Source organism: Artemia franciscana, chromosome 1 (assembly GCF_032884065.1).
Source record: "Artemia franciscana chromosome 1, ASM3288406v1, whole genome shotgun sequence".
In the NCBI taxonomy this organism is placed as follows: Eukaryota; Metazoa; Arthropoda; class Branchiopoda; order Anostraca; family Artemiidae; genus Artemia; species Artemia franciscana.
This window is the reverse complement of record NC_088863.1, coordinates 28,082,949-28,102,377: the sequence shown is the minus strand read 5'-3', so window position 1 is coordinate 28,102,377 and position 19,429 is coordinate 28,082,949. Positions and strand designations below refer to the sequence as shown.

The window sequence follows — 19,429 nt, the reverse complement described above, 5'->3', positions numbered from 1 at the left end:
GTAAGTCCAGTAATTTCTCTCTATACAACAGAAAATTTCAAGTTATGATAACAAATTTAAAGCTAGTCTAAAGTCCTAATACTATCAAGATGGTTTAACTTTGAACTTGTCTATTAAACTAATCATGACATGTCCTTTTCAGAACAAAAACGAGAGCCAATCATTGGACTGAACCATTGTGCAGAAGTGTTACCAAATAAACAAAAAGAAAAATTAAGCAACAATCCTAAAATGCTTTATTCTTATATTGTAGAAAGTGTCCTTAATTGGTTTGCTTTTGCTATACCAAAACTCCTATATTATTTTGTGTTTTCACTAAAGTGCTAGTTTTCTATAATCCTACAAACATAGAGAAATATGATTATTTGGTTTATTTGTACTAGTTTTATTGATACACGTTAGAAAGACTATGAAGCTATAATTTTGTTTGTTCTAAGTTTCAACTTTGCTCTTTACTTCCCTAAAAAACTTTGTTTTTTAAATTAATCTTTGCCCGTTTTTAGCTTAAATTTAATGCAGAAGCAACACTGCCATGATCCTTTTTTGTTTTTTTCAAGGGCCAGCAGCCACCTCTTATATGGAATAATTTCTGTTCATTTTAAGTTTTAATGTTGCTCTTTACTTCCAGTGAAAAAAAACTATTTAAATTTCTGGTCGTTTTTCAAATAATGTCAAGAAATCTATGCTACACAAAATGGATTACTCGATTTTTGAAGGTGGGCAACATCAACAATTAGGAAAGAATAACTATTTTTCTAAAGAAGATTTTTAATGGTTTCAAAACCTAAGCAAAATGTTGGTATGACTAACTTATTTCACTAAACATCTCCCCCTCCCCCTGATAAACACCAAAAAACTTTAGACATACAGGTTTGAAATAGCAATAAACAAGAAAAGTTGGAAAAAAACCAGACAACTAGGAAAATATCACAGAAAAAAAAAAATGAAAATAGGTTCTTATTACCATGACTTCTCTACATACGTTACAAATAGTTTTATTCTGTCTATTAAACAGCAAAAAAGGAAATAACAGGAATAAATAAATAAAACATTAAGTAATCCTTCTTTGAACAGTGGATACAAGTTTCAGTGGTTCAAGAACCATATCCCTATACTTCTCCAACCCTTAGGTGGCAAGAGGTTGGGGTCCTGGGCGTAATTTGTTCCAAAAATAGGGTATGGTACATTTCACAATTCACAAAAAAAGTAACGAAAATAATGAATTAGCTGAAAATTAATTGTATATAAGGCACAAAACCATGATTGAAAAAAAAGTCTGATTAAGAAACTGAACCCTTGCTGTTCTGATTCAAAGTCTAACGCGTTAGTAACTGAATTAAGGCAGCTGGTGATCGAATTCAATCTATTCGTTCTTGTTGTACCATAGTTGTGTAACTAGAGCCCCTTTCCCAAAGACTATGGAGAGTTATGTCCTCACCAAAAGCATAGCTATTGCATCTTATTCAGCAAATACATTTGTAATTGGCTATTATAAAACATTAACCTGTTGTTGCACAGTGTATTGATGCTCTGCTCGGCAATATTGAGCACCCGGGTTTGGTCCTCACTGCAGCAAGATTGGGTGTCAAGCTTGCTACTTGTCCCTGTAAAAAACACTCAGCAACTGAAACGTTGACTCAATGCCCTATGTGCCAGCAATGGCTTAGGAGGATTTTTATCCTATATCCTATTATTAAACATTGAGGTAATAAAAGTTTCTATTATAAAAAGTGACAGCATTAAACTATATTTGGTGAAGCTGAACTTTTGTGAACAGGAGAGGGGAGGGGATACGTCAAGGAATAATCATTTGGAATTTTGAGATTCATTTATTTTCTATTCTATGAATTTTTTACTCTTAAGAACATTTGATAGTTAAAAAATACTTTTGCGAGTCTCAATGTTGGCTGACCATATTAAAGAGTTCATAGTGAATTCTCCCAATAGACTAATGAGACTTATTAAGGGGGCTGGGAGGGGCTCTTGTAAATCTCCAGTTAAGGGTTTTGGACCATAATTATTACAATGATACCTTTTTATACTTTCAAGCTTTTCCACTTAAGAAGTGGCACCAAAAACGCTGTTTTTATTGCTGTATGGCACTTACGGATGGTATGACTGATAAAATGCACGTAGATATGAGCAATAACTTTAAAATGAGCCATTAAACATCTCTAAGAAGTTCTGGTAGCCAATTACCCCCAGCTTTTACAGTTGAGGTATAGCACCAATACTACCATTTTTAGTGCTATTTGGTACTTGCAGGTGATGGAATTTATAGGGAAAACGTAGATATGAGAAATAGATTTTATGTGAGCTGTTAAACATCTGTGTATGATGTTTTGGTAGTCCGCTAGCCCCACCCCTTGAGAAATGGCACATAAAAGCCATTTTTGTGCCATATGGCACTTGCTGATGGTGGAATTTATATAAAGAAAGTAGATGTGAGAAATAGCTTTTCAATGCGCCATTAAGGATCCCTTTATGATGTTCTGATAAACTGCCTGCCCTGGAAGAAAAAAGAAAACAAAAAATAAACAAACCAGGAGACAGATCAGTGCTACCTATGCAAAAATGTGACTTTCCTTGTTGTTCAAGGATAGGACTGTAATTTCTCTGTAGAAGGTTTTCAACTATGCTTATTTCAATGGTACACTTTTCATTTTCATCTGACAACATTTTCGAGGGGTTTCAGACTTTTTTTGAATTCACTATATTTTTCTTTTCACAGTAAACTTTTACTTTTAAGACCAACCAAAATAATAATTACCACTTCTGAATCAATGTCAGATCGTATTTTGTTTAACATTTTTTTTTCAAACGTATTTTTAACTTATGGTTACTATGGGCTGTTGTTTGTTCTTTACTAGGTTGCAGCTACTGCTATAACCATGATTTAGCACATTAAAAAATTTACCCAATTGTATCCCTGATCAACCCTCCTCCCCTGTTGAGACCACACATATTCGAAGGCAGGACATAAGAGTCTCCTGATTTTGAAGGCTTGTTGATATCTTTCTTTCTAATTGACAGTTGGTTTATAATCCCAAATAAAGCCAATTTGAAAAAAAGAACAAAATTGGCAGAACTTTCATATTGGCTTACAGGCTGGTATTACATCTGGCTCTATAAGAAAATACCAGGATGCAAATTATTACATTTGGAAGTAGCATTAAATAGATAATGTAAATGGTACATTTTTTTCTGGGGCCTTTCTCCTCTGCACTGTATCTGTATTAATGAAGCTTTGAGAATATGTCCAGATATTCAATGGTATAGTCTTTTCAAGCTGCTATCTCTGCTTGTTCCCTATTTTTAAGGCTACAAGATTACACAAAAGGTCTATGTTGGTCTTAACTTTAGGGGGGGGGGGAAATTCACTTAATTTTTGATTGAGTTAATTTTCTTAAGCTGTAAGTTTTAAAATCATAGTTCCAATGCTTATAGTAGGATTTAAAGCTGTGTTATTTTTTTAAATTAAGAAGTATTTTCCTACACCACATGTCTGGAAGACCTTAAAGCTGGAAGACCCTAAGGTGATTAAGGTAAAACTTTGTAAATAAGGATTTAGCAAAGGTATGATAATCAAAACCTTTTTCTTGGGCGTGTTTGCGCATCACTTTGTTTTTCTTACATTATATAAATTTTGTTTCAGAGACAGGGGGTAGAAGTAGATGCTTTAGCATGCTTCCCTTTGGCCTAATTTAAGTGGCTCTGTAGCAGGTTTCCTTCTATGAAAATAAAATACTGCAACAACAAAATTGGAACAGACAAATAAACCATAGTTCCTGACTGTCTCACTCAAGTAAAATAAGCAACTTAAGTTTAAAATATGTAACATAAATTTTGTTTCAGAGAGAAGGGGTGGAAGTAGATACTTTAGAACATCTCTCTGTAGCTTAATTTTAGTAATTCTGTAGCAGGTTTCCTTCTATGAAGGAAATACTGTAACAACAAAATTGGAAGAGACACATAAACCATAGTTCATGACTGTCTCACTCAAGTAAGACAGTAAGATCACTCAAGTCACATCAGTAAGATCAGACTCAAGTAAGACCACTCAAATAAAGAAGATTGTCTTTTTGTAGATGAAAGACCAGAGCCGCTGGTTAGGTGTTCTCAGATATATTGGATTTGATGGTTTAATTTCATCAAGATTGTACCCCTTATTAGGAATGTTTCATGTCTTTATGCTAAATTGCACATAATTTCTTGTGCTGATAATTTTGAACACATATTTTGAATTCGCAAAATTCACATACTTAGAAGCGTCTTCAGAAATGTACTATTGTAATTCAAACATTTTTTAACTTCAGTTTTGCCGAGTGTCAGTCTATTGCCTAGCATTGGCCTCTACTTACTTTAAGCTATTGACAAAAGACTACAAATGCATGGTACTTTATGCTAAACTAACCTTGTTTTTATAAGAAAGAAGCAATTACCTTTTTAAATTTAACATGAATCTAGCTAAAAATCCTTGTAATGTGTTTGGTATGCTATTGGCTATGAGAACTAAGATAGCCTACAATTTAATTTTATTTCAAAAGGAAAATTTGATGGTGCCATTGCTTTGAAAATCTAAAAAACTTTCTCTAATTCTGACTGAAGGGAAATTACTAATTTTTAGATCTTAGATTAACTGGCCAATTACTTGTTTGAATTTCTGTTCCGCTTAGCTTTGGATGGGAAATCTTTATTCTGTATTTAACTACACATTAATAAGTTAGTAATACCGCATTGTTTCTATCTAGGTTGTAGAATCTACTAGCAAAATTATACTGAATTCGCTTGATCTGCTCATTGATGAAGCAAAGCTTGAAGTTGAAGACGGCAGAGTTTTGATTGGCAATACTACTATGTACAATGAATCAGAAACGGCTGCAATAGTGTTTGACACACTCATACCAAAGGGCAATAGCATATTGCGATTAAAATTTACTGGGACGTTAAATTCACGTCTAAATGGATTTTATAGAGCCAAGTATACAATGTGAGTATTTTTTCTCTTTTTTTATCCTCTATGAGTGTTTTTTTCCATGATTACCAGAATAAATAACTTTTTGAACAGTTGAATATTAAAAAAATTACTTTCTTTGATGGTATGAAAAATAGCTTCGAATAAGAATATTGTTGTAAAGAAAAATCAATCAGCAAACGAAATGAATCCATAAAATTTAAGTGCTTATGGGATATTTTTCATAATTTTGCTTAATTCAGCCATGATTTCTCTAATTTTCCATATTATCGTAGTGTATTTTAGCAATTTTCCAAAACTTTGGCAGTATACCAAAAATTTGATCTGTTTTGGTAAATTATGTCGCCCTTCCTTCCACGAGAAAATATTTGAGATAATGGAGTCTCTTTCAAAAGACATAATTTAAGGATTCACTTTTCCGTTTCTTACTCTTTCATTCAATATCATCTTGATATTTTTTCTATTTTGTGTTTCTTTTTAAGGCAGTCATTTTGAGAATTTTATCATGGTCAAGGGGTACTAATGTAGGCTAGGCAATATCTTGATTGGAATCACTTTATTTGAATAAATAAAAAACATGAGTTTTTTTTCAACTGAAAGTAAGGAGCAACATTAAAACATAAAACAAACAGAAATTATTATTATTTGAGGGGGTTGCCCCCTCGTCAATACTTTGCTCTTCACGCTAAAGTTTTTTAGAACTTTTAAAAAAGCTACTTACTTAATTAATCGGTCCTTGCGTTTCAGGAGTTCTTCTTAAAGAATTGGGATAAATATTGAAACTTTATAAATAGTAAGCCTTAATTTTTGTCCTTACTTTGAGTTGGAAAAACTTTTTTTTATTTAATTTCTGATTTTTTTTTTCAAATAATGCCGAGTACTCTGGCTCCCTTCCATGGACAATTCCCTCCATTCACGGAAATTTCTCTAAATAAAGTTATTTTCGTCCTCTTATATAGAATTTCCAAGTAGATTCCATCCTTGCTGAAAATCTCCCTGGAAAATGTCTTGCAGACAATTTTGCCTGAAAAAGACTTTAATTTCTGATAGTTTTTGAATCATGCCGAAAATTCTCCTCTGTGGAAAATTTTTATTAGAAATCCTCCCACAAAATCCTCCCACCCCAGTGAAAATTTGCTTCTGCAGAAAATTTCGTCATGGAGAATTTCTCTTGCGGAGTTCCCCCATGGAAAGCTTCTCCCGCGAAAAAATCCCCCCCACACGGAAAAATTCTTCCAGGCAATTCCCACCCCGCTGAAAATTTCCCCAGAACATCCCCAGATGTAAAATTGTGTCAGCAAAAACAGATATAAAGAACTTTACATAGGAATTCTAGCAAATTACCCAAGTGTAAAATTTCTGAGAAGTTACGAAATAGAATGTACAAAAAATTCAATGATTTCAGAAAAATTGGAAAATATGTTTCTTTTCATATTTAAACAATGGCAAAAAGTTTTTTTTTTGTTTCAAACTAAAAATTTGTTTGTTTTCCATTTATTGTGGTGCAGGAATTGGGATGTGTGAAATAGCGTTTACATTATTTCCCACACTTTTCTTAAGGCTGCCCTAAATATAAGATATTGAGAAAAAATACAATGAAACTCATTTGAACTTTTGTACATGGAAGTTTAAATGTTATTATTCAAAGAAACGTCGACATACCTGGGACTTTTTTCATCATAGGCAGCGCACTAGTGATGCCTAAGCAAATACTGAAGTGGGCACAATCTATTGTTTATTTATTCTGTTTTTTTTTCTTTTTTTTATGACCAAGGCATTTTGTATAGAAGGAGTTGTCCTAGAAGAAGGAGCTCATTCGATTGGAAGTAAAAGTTTTATTACCCCTTTTTTAAAGTCAAAGGGGATTTCAGGGCAACCAGTCCCAAAATTACGAAAATTTTTAGATAGACATTTTGTTCCGAATAGGTCCAAGGTCCATTAATTATTTCTCTGAGGATACGCCCCCCCACACACAGCCGTCAGGGCAAGGGCCGTAAGCTATGCAATTCGTCCATTATTTAAATATAGTATATGCTATTGAGAAGGGTGGGCATGTTGGTTGTTTACTTTCTAAAAAGACAAAGGGCATCCAGGTGAGCCTTTCAGAGAATGTTGAGGGAAGTGCTTAACTAAATAACAAGAGCTAAGATCTCATATGGCACTTGTGACGAGGCGAGAAGAGCTAAGAGCCAAGAGATCATATGGTATGAGCTCTAACAAAATTCTATGAATCAATAGATTGATTTAAAAAGGAAAATAAGAGGCTTAATGCCGGTCAGGATTTAAAATAAGAGCTCTGAGTCACGATGTCCTTCTAAATATCAAAATTCAATAAGATCCGATTACCCACTCGTAAGTTATAAATGCCTAATTTTTTCTAATTTTTCCTCTCCCTTTAGCCCCCCAGATGGTCGAATCTGAGAAAACGACTTTATCAAGTCAAATTGTGCAGCTCCCGGACACGCCTATCAATTTCCATCGTCCTAGCACGTCCAGAAGCACCAAACTCGCCAAATCACTGAACCCCTCCCCCCAACTCCCCCAAAGAGAGCGAATCCAGTACGATTCTGTCAATCACGTATCAAGGACATTTGTTTATTCTATCCACCTAGCTTCATCCCGATTCCTACACTCCAAGTGTTTTTCCAAGATCTCCCCCTCCAACTCCCCCCAATGTCAAACGATCTGGTCGGGATTTGAAATAAGAGCTCTGAGACATGAATTCTTTCTAAAAATCAAATTTCATTAAGATCCGATCATCTATTCGTAAGATAGAAATACCCTATTTTCACGTTTTCCAAGAATTCCGATTTCCCCCTCCAACTCTCCCAAACGTCACAGGATCTTGTCGGAATTTAAAATAAGAACTTTAAAGCACAAGATCCTTCTAAATGTCAAATTTCATTAAGATCTGGTCACCCTTTCGTAAGTTACAGATACCTCAATTTTCAAAATTACCCCCCCCTCCAATTCCACCAAAGAGAGCAGATCCGGTCCGGTTATGTCAGTCACGCATCTTAGACAGGTTTTTATTCTTCCCATCCAGTTTCATCCTGATCTCACCGCTTTAAGTATTTTCTAAGAGTCCCCCCCCATTACGCTTGATCCGGTTGAGATTTAAAATAAGAGATCTGAGTTACGAGGTCCTTCTAAATATGAAGTTTCATGAAGATCCGATCACTCCTTCGTAAGTTAAAAATACGTCATTTTTCTTATTTTTCAGAATTACCCCCCCCCCCAATAGATCGGATCCGTTCCAATTATGTAAATCACGTATGTAAGACTTTTGCTTATTCTTCCCACCAAGTTTCATCCCGATCCCTCCAATCTAAGCGTTTTCCATGATTTTAGGCTCACCTACCCCAAACTTCCCCCAACGTCACCAGATCCAGCCAGGATTTAAAATAAGAGCTTTGAGACACGATATCCTTCTAAATATCAAATTCTATTGAGATCCGATAACCCGTTCGTAAGTTAAAAATACCTCATTTTTTCTAATTTTTCAGAATTAACCCCTCCTCCAACTACCCCAAAGAGAGTGGATCAGTTCCGGTTATGTCAATCATGTATCTAGGACTCGTGATTATTTTTTCCACCAAGTTTCATCCCGATCCCTCCACTCTAAGTGTTTTTCAAGTTTTAGGTTTCCCCCTCCCAAATTCCCCCCCCCCCTCCAACGTCACCAGATCTGGTCGGGTTTAAAATAAGAGCTCTGAGCCACGATATCCTTCTAAATATCAAATTTCATTGAGATCCGATCACCTGTTCGTAAGTTAAAAATACCTCATTTTTTCTAATTTTTCAGAAATAACCCCCCCCCAACTATCCCAAAGAGAGCGGATCTGTTCCGTTTATTTCAATCATGTATCTAGCACTTGTGTTTATATTTCCCACCAAGTTTCATCCCGATCCTTCCACTCTAAGTGTTTTCCAAGTTTTAGGTTTCCCCCTCCCAACTCCCCCCCCAATGTCACCAGATCCGTTCGGAACTTAAAATAAGAGCTCTAAGACACGATATCCTTCTAAACATCAAATTTCATTGAGATCCCATCACCCGTTCGTAAGTTAAAAATACTTAATTTTTTCTAATTTTTCAGAATTACCCCCCCCCCAACTATCCCAAAGAGAGTGGATCCGTTCCGATTATGTCAATCATGTATCTGGGACTTGTGCTTATTTTTCCCATCGAGTTTCATCCCGATCCCTCCACTCTAAGTGTTTTCCAAGATTTTAGGTTTTCCCCCTCCAACTCCCCCCAATGTCATCAGATCCGGTCGGGATTTAAAATAAGAGCTCTGAGACACAATATCATTCTAAACATCAAATTTCATTAAGATCCCATCACCCATTCACAAGTTAAAAATACTTCATTTTTTCTATTTTTTCCGAATTAACCGGCCCCCCACTCCTCCCAGATGGTCAAATTGGGAAAATGACTATTTCTAATTTAAGCTGGTCCCGTCCCTGATACGCCTGCCAAATTTCATCGTCCTAGCTTACCTGGAAGTGCCTAAAGTAGCAAAACCGGAACCGACAGACAGACAGACCGACAGAATTGGCGATTGCTATATGTCACTTGGTTAATACCAAGTGCCATAAAAATGCATTATATGCATGCGGGTTGTCAAAAGGGCGTAACTAAGGAATGGTGTAAGTAATCAATTGGCCAAAAAGGCAGTTTGTACGCTATTAGTACTAATACATCTACCGCTTCTGCTACTGCTACGACTATTACTACCACTACTACCACTTAAACTACTGCTTCTGTAGCAAGTACTACCAAGGCTGAGGAAATTGAAAGGAACATCTGAAGAAATATTGAGAGGAAAATTGAACTAAATCAAAGCACACTACGTGCATACAGATTGTCAAAAGGGTGTATCAGCAATATCTTGGAACGGCTTACCGTATCAAGATGAACCTTTCAGGACATCATGCAGGATGCTCAACTGGTCAAAAGGCAGCCTACACGTTCTGCTACTACCACTACTACTACTGCAATCATTACTAATACGACTACCACCGCTGCTACCCCATACAACTATTGCTTTTGAAGCGAGTACTACCAAGGCTGAGAGTATTGAAGTGAAAATTTGAGGAAACGTTGTGGGGAAAATTGAGCTAAGTCAAAATACACTATGTGGCTACTGATTGTCAAAAGGGCGTATCTGCACTATATTTTGAATGGCTTACTGTGTCAAGTTGAAACCTTCAAAACATCATGAGGGGATGTTCATATGGCAACAAGGCATCATGTAAATGCTGCTACTGCTTTTAATACTGCTGCTACTACTGTTGCTACTACTACTAATAGAATACTACTGATGCTACTACTATCACTATTACTATGATGCTAGTGCTACTAAGATTAAGAGTATGAAGGTAAAAATTTGGGAGAATGTAGAAGAATAATTTGAACTGAATTAAAACACACTCTGTCTAAGTAGATTGTCAATTGGGTATATTTAAGGAATGGATTAGGGTATGAAGTTAGAACTTTCAGAGAATGCTTAAAGGGTCAATCGACCAAAAGGTAATATTTGCACGCTACTACTACTACTACTACTACTACAACAGTTACTGCTACTACTACCACTACTGCCACTATAACTACTGCTTCTGTAGCGAGTTATGCCAAGGCTGAGGCTATTGAAGTGAAAATTCGAAGAAATGTTGAGGGGAAAGTTGAACTAAATCAAAACCTTCTATGTGCATACAGATTCTCAAAAGGGTGTATCAGCAATATGTTGGGGACAACCAATTGGATTAAGAAATTAAGTTGGAACTTTTAGGGAGTGCTTAAAGGGGAAGATCATTTGACCAAAAGTCAGTATGTGCGAGCTACTACCAATACCACTACCAGTGCTACTACTATTACTACTGCAAATATTCCATCTGCTATTTCTATAGTAACTACCACTAACGCTAAGGATATTAAGATGAAAATTTCAGGAAGTGTTAAGGGAGAAGCTCAACTAAATTAAAACGCACTATGGATAGGGTTGGGAAGTGTCCCCCTTGTACCCTAATTATAGCGCGAGTGTCAGTCGCACTTCACTGAAAGCAATATATATATTTTAAACAATTTTTCTTTTATCATTATAACATTAGAAAATAAAGAAATTAACGAAAGCTCTCGGAATTAATGCGATTATATTTCATAATATCAGTCTAGTTCCATTAGGCTGATATACACTATAAGTCCCATTCATATTACTATTACAACAACAACTACTACTACTATCACTATTATCAATTTATCAAGTATGTTATCATTTCTTTAGCAAGTATTATCAAGGCTGAGGATATTGAGGTGAAAATTTGAAAAAGTGCTGAGGGGAAACTTAAAACTAAATCAAAACTTTTTATGTGCATAAATATATATATATAATATATATATATATATATATATATATATATATATATATATATGTATATATATATACATATTTGACATAGGTCCATGGTAAGACAATCTCAAAAATCTAGGCCTTTTCAAAGATAAAATAAAAAATAATACTACAGTAAAAGATAAACACGACGAAAACGATACAATAGGACAATAGTAATATGAAAGTAGAAGCTAGCCCAGGATTCATAAAAAAGGATCACAATTTATATTATCTATATATATATAAAAAATAAGTTGTCTGTCTGTGTGTCTGTCTGTGGATCAGGTGACGTCATGTTTCTGTGTCAGCTGACGTCATGACGTTAGTTGTCGTCATTTTTGCTATGACGGTGACGTCATTAAAGATATTTAAGACATATATGTTCACGTAGAAATCTATTAATGTTTAAGTTTAAAATGACTGATGAACTTACAATGGCAAAAGCCGATGAAGATGCTCAAAGAGTCTATGCCAAAAAACTTGCTGCTGATAGAGAAAGTCAGAAAAGAAAGCGAGCCGAGGAATCAAAAGAACAGCAAGGAAACAGGCTTGAGGCTAAAGAACGCAAAACCGCGCAGTTAGATGAAGATCCACCTGGACAGCGAGAGTCAAAACATATCAAAACTGAAAATGATAGCGATGATGATTGGGTTTGGGATTTTGACTCGGATAAGGTCATCAATGCCTACCAGATTTTAGTTAAAAAAACAAAGGTTCGGCGATATGTATTTCATAGTGAAGCTGAAAAATAAAGAAGAAAACTGAAAAAAGAAAAAATGTAAAAAACTAAAAAATACTAAAAAGAAAAAACACTCAAAGAGAAATTACAGACCGGGACACAAATGACGACCGGGACAGAGGGAATATAAATAACGACCGGGACACTCAAAGAGAAATTACAGACTGGGATACCGGGACACAAATGACGACCGGGACACAGGGAATATAAATGACGACCAGGACACAGGTATTTAAGAATATCGTTCAAAGACAAATTTTTAATTGTAAGAAGACCGTTGAAAGAGAAATTTCTAATTGTAAAATGACTGAAGAACCTACAATGGCAACGGTACCACCATCGAAGTAGATAACCAGTGGGTTGTTTCATATTCCCCATTAGTGCGAAACGTCAACCCCAAGTTAAGTCCGTGCATTGTTTGGCATCATTTTAACAACTTGCTCTCCATCAGCTCCTACAGAGTTATGGGAAAAATATAAGTCAAAAATGTCCGAAGATATACTCCATCGAAAACAGTTAGAGACGTCAGATATGACTTTTGATTTTACATCAGAAATTTATAACTACACTTTAGTTATTATAGAAGATTTGTGCGTACGTATGGCAAACAAACCTCTTCAGGATTTGGGAATGCCTTCACCTAACCGTATCGCTGCTGTTTCGACATGTGTAGAATTGGATCGTGAAAAAAGTTACAGTACGAATGATCTATTGTCGTATGTACAAAATAACATTTCCAAGTTAACGTCGGAACAAAAAGACATTTATGATACGATAGACTCAATTTCAGGACGTATACAACTACCTGCTGATTTCTGTAATTTAGTGACGTCCAAAAATTAATTGATTGAAAAAGTATTTCCGAATATTCTAAAAAATTATAAAAATAATAAATGGCTAAGTGAAAGAGCGATTCTCGCACCCAAAAATATAGACGTCCACGAAATCAACAATATTGTTTTGACCAAGATTCGAGACCAGGCAGTCCTTTACAAGTCAGTCGACACAGTTTTGGAACCAAATGAAGCGGTTAATTGTCCATCTGAATTTTTAAATTCCATAGATCTTTCAGGGTTTCCACCACACGTGCTACAACTAAAAATAGGCGTACCAATAATACTTTCAAGAAATATCAACCCACCAAAGCTTTGCAATGGCACGCGACTTGCCGTAAAAAAAAAAACAATGGAAAACCTAATAGAGGCCACAATCTTGACAGGGCCTTTTGAGGGTGAGGCTGTTCTTATTCCTCGCATTCCCATGATTCCAACGGATCTGCCTTTTCAATTTAAAAGATTGCAATTCCCAATTCGATTAGCATTTGCAATCACCATTAACAAAGCTCAAGGTCAATCATTAGAAAAATGTGGTATAGATCTTAATACTGATTGTTTTTCCCATGGACAATTGTGCGTTGCATGTTCGAGGGTCGGTAAACCTGACTATCTATTTATATGCAGCGACAATTGGACAGCGAAAAATGTTGTATATTCGCAAGTTTTACGCAGTTAATTTGTATTGTATCTACCTATCTATCTATCTATATAAAAACGAGTTGTGTGTATGCATGTTTGTTTGTTTGTAAAAAGAGCGTTTGCATATGACGTCATTATTAGTACATACGGCTTTGTATATGCACAGACAATGGGAAAGCCAAGAATGTTGTATATTCGCAATTTTTACGTAGTTTAACTCCTGCAGACGAAATGAATGCTTGCCTGAAAAATTCTAATTTATGGGCACACGTAAAAATATTAAAATTAACTACAAATATGCGTGTCCGATTGCAAAACGATGACTCTGGTCAAACATTTTCAGATCAATTGCTGGCAATTGGAAACGGAAAGCTCCCAGTAGTGGGAAAGCCAAAAATGTTGTATATTCGCAATTTTTACGTAGTTTGAAACACATATATAAATCTATCTATATTCACAGGTGGGACACAGGGACACAACTACAATGGCGCGTAACTAATATGGCGCGTAACGACTTACGCGCGCGGGGGGGCTTGGGGGGGGGGCGCGAAGCGCCCCACCAACTAGGTTAAATATAACTAGCTAGTTAAATATAAATTAATGTTAGAAGACAGCCGAGAGGCCCTCATTCAACCTAAGCAACAAAGCACACAAATAGTTTTATCTTGTTAAATAGACGCTAAATTAAAGATAATTTTAAACTAAATGAAATTTAAGATTTCTTTTTATTAATTGGGTTGAAGCAAATTTATTAATAAGATCCTTGTGAGAATCTCAGCACCGGGCTATCGACACAAACGGAGCAAATTTAGATCTCTCAGTACTATACTTGTCAATGTAGATTCTCTTTTTTTGTCGAGTGGTATAATTATGTAAATCTTGTGATTGGGAGAACAAACTTTGATTGATGCGGTAATTTTTTATTGTCATAATTAAATTTGAAAAGAATTGCTCCAAAAGTAAATTTTTGAGAAACTGGAAGTAAATCTAGATAAGTACATAAAGATACTATTGAACACTTATTCGGATGTACAATTGGTGATGGAATAAAAAGTTTCAGGATTCTTAGGGCTATATTTTGTAAAATCTATATTGGTTTAATATTGCTTTTAAATGTAGATAAGTATGCTAGAGAACAATAATCAATATTAGACTGAATCAGACCAAAATAAATGCTTCGTAAAGCAGAGTAGGGCAAATAATTTTTCAACCTTTGCATTAAACCAACACACCTTGAAATCTTTCAGCGTAATTTTCGAATAAGTGTTTTGAAAGATAAGCTTTTGTCAGTTACAAGTCCAAGGTATTTAATCATTTCCACCCGAGATATTGATGATATATATTTTGATGAAGTAACTTGGGTATTTGAGGGCAAACATTGACATTCTGCCTTGAATTATGAAATTAGTTTTCTATAAATTCGAAACAATAAAATTTGATGACGGCCAATCAAGAACATTAGGAAATGCAGTATCCAGTTTTGTAACCAGCTCCAACGGACCAAGCAGAAACTTCTAGGGCATCATGACTGGGATATTAACTGTTTCTTAATCTAATCTTAACCTTGTATTTATTTTCCAGATTAGTTGCCTAAATTTTAACTATTTGTATTTTGTAACTCCTTTCCTTCCTGAAAGTCAAATGTATGTGCACCTATACAGATTTTAAGACCCCATATGCTAGTAGATACTTTAGTGATATCAATCCAACAAAGTGAATAAATATCTCCATAATCTTGGCGCCTTTATATGAGTAATAGTGTATGTGTGATATTTCAGTGAAGGAGAGGTCAGACATGCAGCTTGTACTCAGTTTGAGCCAACTGGCGCTAGACGTTGTTTCCCCTGCTGGGATGAACCCAATTTCAAAGCCACATTCCAGTTTGTTTTGGTTGTTCCAAAAGATAAAGTGGCCCTCAACAACATGGTAAGCTCTTACCTAATAAAATATCATTTTTTAATTTAAATTGAAAACGGTTATAGTTTTCTATAATCATATAACTTTTATTTTTTGTTTAATTGTTATGACGACTTTGCCCAAAATTAGTTAATTGTGTTTTACAGATAGGTAGTCGCCATCTTGAGTAATTTGAATAGGAAAAGTAAATTGATCTTATTTAAAAAGAACAAAAAATATATTTGGCTCCGGGTTTTTCGACTTCACTTTTTGTGCTTGCCTTAGGTTTGGTTACGTTTGCCTTATATGGCTTGTAAAAGAAGCTCTTATCTAAAACTGTTTATTTGTTCTTTCATTTGAAACGTTGTTATGGCACTTGGTATTAACCAAGTGACATAACAATCGCAAATTCTGTCGGTCTATCGGACCCGGTTTTGCTACTTTAGGCACTTCCAGGTAAGATAGGACGATGACATTTGACAGGCATATCAGGAACCGGAGCAGATTGAATTGGAAATAGTTGTTTTCCCGATTTGACCATCTGGGGGGGGGGGGGAGTAGGGGCCCGTTAATTCGGAAAGAATTGAAAAATTCAAGTATTTTTAACTTACGAACGGTTGATCAGATCTCAATGAAATTTGATATTTAAAAGGATATCGTGTGTTAGAGCTGTTATTTTAAGTCCCGACCGGATCTGGTGACATTGGGGGGGGGGGAGTTGGGAGGGGGAAACCTAAAATCTTGGAAAACACTTAGAGTGGAGGGATCGGGATGAAACTTGGTGGGAAAAATAAGCACAAGTCCTAGATACATGATTAACATAACCGGAATGGATCCACTCTCTTTGGGTAGTTGAGGGGGGGGGGGTTAATTCTGAAAAATTAGAAAAAATGAGGTATTTTTAACTTACGAACGGGTGATCGAATCTCAATGAAATTTAATATTTAGAAGGATATTATGTCTCAGAGCTCTTATTTTAAATCCCGACCGGATCTGGTGACATTGGGGGGGGGAGTTGGGAGGGGGAAACCTAAAACTTGGAAAACACTTAGAGTGGAGGGATCGGGATGAAACTTGGTGGGAAAAATAAGCACAAGTCCTAGATACATGATTGACATAACCGGAACGGATCCGCTCTCTTTGGGGTAGTTCGGGGCGGGGGGGTTAATTCTGAAAAATTAGAAAAAATGAGGTTTTTTTAACTTACGAACGGGTAATCGAATCTAAATGAAATTTGATATTTAGAAGGATATCGTGTCTCAGAGCTCTCATCTTAAATTCCGACCGGATCTGGTGACATTGGGGGGGGGGGATTGGGAGGGGGAAACCTAAAATCTTGGAAAACACTTAGAGTGGAGGGATCAGGATGAAACTTGGTGGGAAAAATAAGCACGAGTCCTAGATACATGATTGACATAACCGAAACGGATCCGCTCTCTTTGGGGTAGTGGGGGGAAGGGGTTGATTCTGAAAAATTAGAAAAAAGGGGCATTTTTAACTTACGAACAGGTGATCGGATCTCAAAGAAATTTGATATTTAGAAGGATATCGTGTCTCAGAGCTCTTATTTTAAATCCCGAACAGATCTGGTGACATTGGGGGGGGGAGAGTTGGGAGGGGGAAACCTAAAACTTGGAAAACACTTAGAGTGGAGGGATCGGGATGAAACTTGGTGAGAAAAATAAGCACAAGTCCTAGATACATGATGGACATAACTGGAACGGATCCGCTCTCTTTGGGATTGTTGGGGTTGGGGTTAATTCTGAAAAATTAGAAAAAACTAGGTATTTTTTACTTACGAACGGGTGATCGGATCTCAATGAAATTTGATATTTAGACGGGTATAGTGTCTCAGAGCTCTTATTTCAAATCCTGACCGGATCTAGTGATATGGGGGGGGGGAGTTGGGAGGGGGAGACCTAAAACTTTAAAAACACTTAGAGTGGAGGGATCGGGATGAAACTTGGTGGGAAAAAATAAGCACTAGTCCTAGATACATGATTGACATAACCGGAACAGATCCGCTCTTTTTGGGGTAGTTAGGGGGGGGGGGTAATTCTGAAAAATTAGAAAAACTAGGTAATTTTTACTTACGAACGGGTGATCGGATCTCAATGAAATTTGATATTTAGAAGGATATCGTGTCTCAAAGCTCTTATTTTAAGTCCAGACTGGATCTGGTGACATTGGGGGGAGTTTGGGGTGGGGGAACCTAAAATCTTGGAAAACGCTTAGATTGGAGGGATCGGGATGAAACTTAGTGGGAAAAATAAACAGAAGTCTTAGATAAGTGATTTACATAGTTGTAACGGATCTGGTCTATTTGGGGGGGGGGAGTTAATTCTGAAAAATTAGAAAAAATGACGTATTTTTAACTTACGAAGGAGTGATCGGATCTTCATGAAACTTCATATTTAGAAGGACCTCGTGACTCAGATCTCTGATTTTAAATTTCAACCAGATTCAGCGTAATGGGGGGGGGGCAGTTGAGGGGAACCGGAAATATTAGAAAATACTTAAAGCGGTGAGATCAGGATGAAAGTGGATGGGAAGAATAAAAACCTGTCTAAGACACATGACTGACATAATCGGACCGGATCTGGTCTCTTTGGTGGAGTTGGGGGGGGGGTGGTAATTTTGAAAATTGAGGTATTTGTAATTTACGAAAGGGTGACCAGATCTTAATGAAATTTGATATTTAGAAGGATCTTGCGCTTTAAAGCTCTAATTTTAAATTCCGACCAGATCCTCTGACATTGGGGCGAGTTTTAGGGGGAAACCTGAATTATTTGAAAACGTGAAAATTGGAGGTATTTTTATTTTACGAATAGGTGATCGGATCTTAATGAAGTTTTATATTTAGAAGGAATTCATGTCTCGGAGCTCTTATTTTAAATCCCGACCAGATCTTTTGACATTGGGGGGTTTCACAGATTCGACCATCTAGGGGGCTAAAGGGAGAGGAAAAATTAGAAAAAATTAGGTATTTATAACATACGAGTGGGTCATCGGATCTTAATGAATTTTGATATTTAGAAGGACATCTTGACTCAGAGCTCTTATTTTATACCCTGACCGGCATTAAGCCTCTTATTTTCCTTTTGAATCAATCTATTGATTCATAGAATTTTGTTAGAGCTCATACCATATGATCTCTTGGCTCTTAGCTCTTCTTGCCTCGTCACAAGTGCCATATGAGCTCCTAGCTCTTGTTTATTACACAACAACATTAAACGATGTTTTTCTGTTAACTATTATATAACCTGGCAAAAAAAAAAGAAAAACAAATGAACAAAGTGCATCTTGAGGCCTAAATAGCCTCAAGCTGAACCGTCCGTGTGAACAGTTAAATAAGTCAAATTTTGTCTCAAGAGTCTCTTATGTGGTGGTTCTCAAGAGCCCTCCCAAGGATTTGGAAAGTCCATCACAGAGAAAAACCTTTGTCGATAATTTGTGTTCCAGTGCTGACGGAGGAATAAACGAGGTCTGCTCAAGCAAAGGGGAATGGGAACTTGTCGAGTCTATTCAACGTATGCTAGCAAAACCATTGAAAAAGCTAAGTGATCTGAACTCTCACCTGAGGCATCAGTTAAAGAACCTGTCTTTGTTGCAGTTTTTAAGAAAGTTCCTGACGATCTGGATGACTCTAAACTTAAAGAACTTATTCCAAGTTGCACTAAAATACCGCATTGTGCAAAATCTAAAGCTAACTTCCAATCTCGGAATAAGCTTGACAGATTCCTGAATGATTCAATCAAAGTTAAATACGAGCACCTTCCTGTGCAAAACTTTATTTTTTCCCTCGCCATTTCTTTAACGGCCAGGTTACTGTCCATGTCGCTGGGAACTGTACGAAGCCAGCCTTATGTTCGAGATGCAGAGCAAGTAACCGCAAGTTGACTTCCAATCACTTCATGCACTTGATTGGCACTTCATGATTTGAAGTGCAAAA

The 19,429-nt window shown here is 36.2% G+C and overlaps 1 protein-coding gene across 1 annotated transcript in view; it reads left to right on the top strand.

Annotated features, from left to right (window-relative positions):
* The window catches only part of LOC136027934 (puromycin-sensitive aminopeptidase-like), a 102,599-nt gene that overhangs the window by 11,222 nt on the left and 71,948 nt on the right, over positions 1-19,429 (top strand). Inside the window, exons 2-3 of the mRNA XM_065705402.1 lie at positions 4,752-4,990; positions 15,360-15,507. Of these exons, the coding sequence (XP_065561474.1) occupies positions 4,752-4,990; positions 15,360-15,507 (387 nt within the window). The remainder of the gene's footprint in view (positions 1-4,751; positions 4,991-15,359; positions 15,508-19,429) is intronic.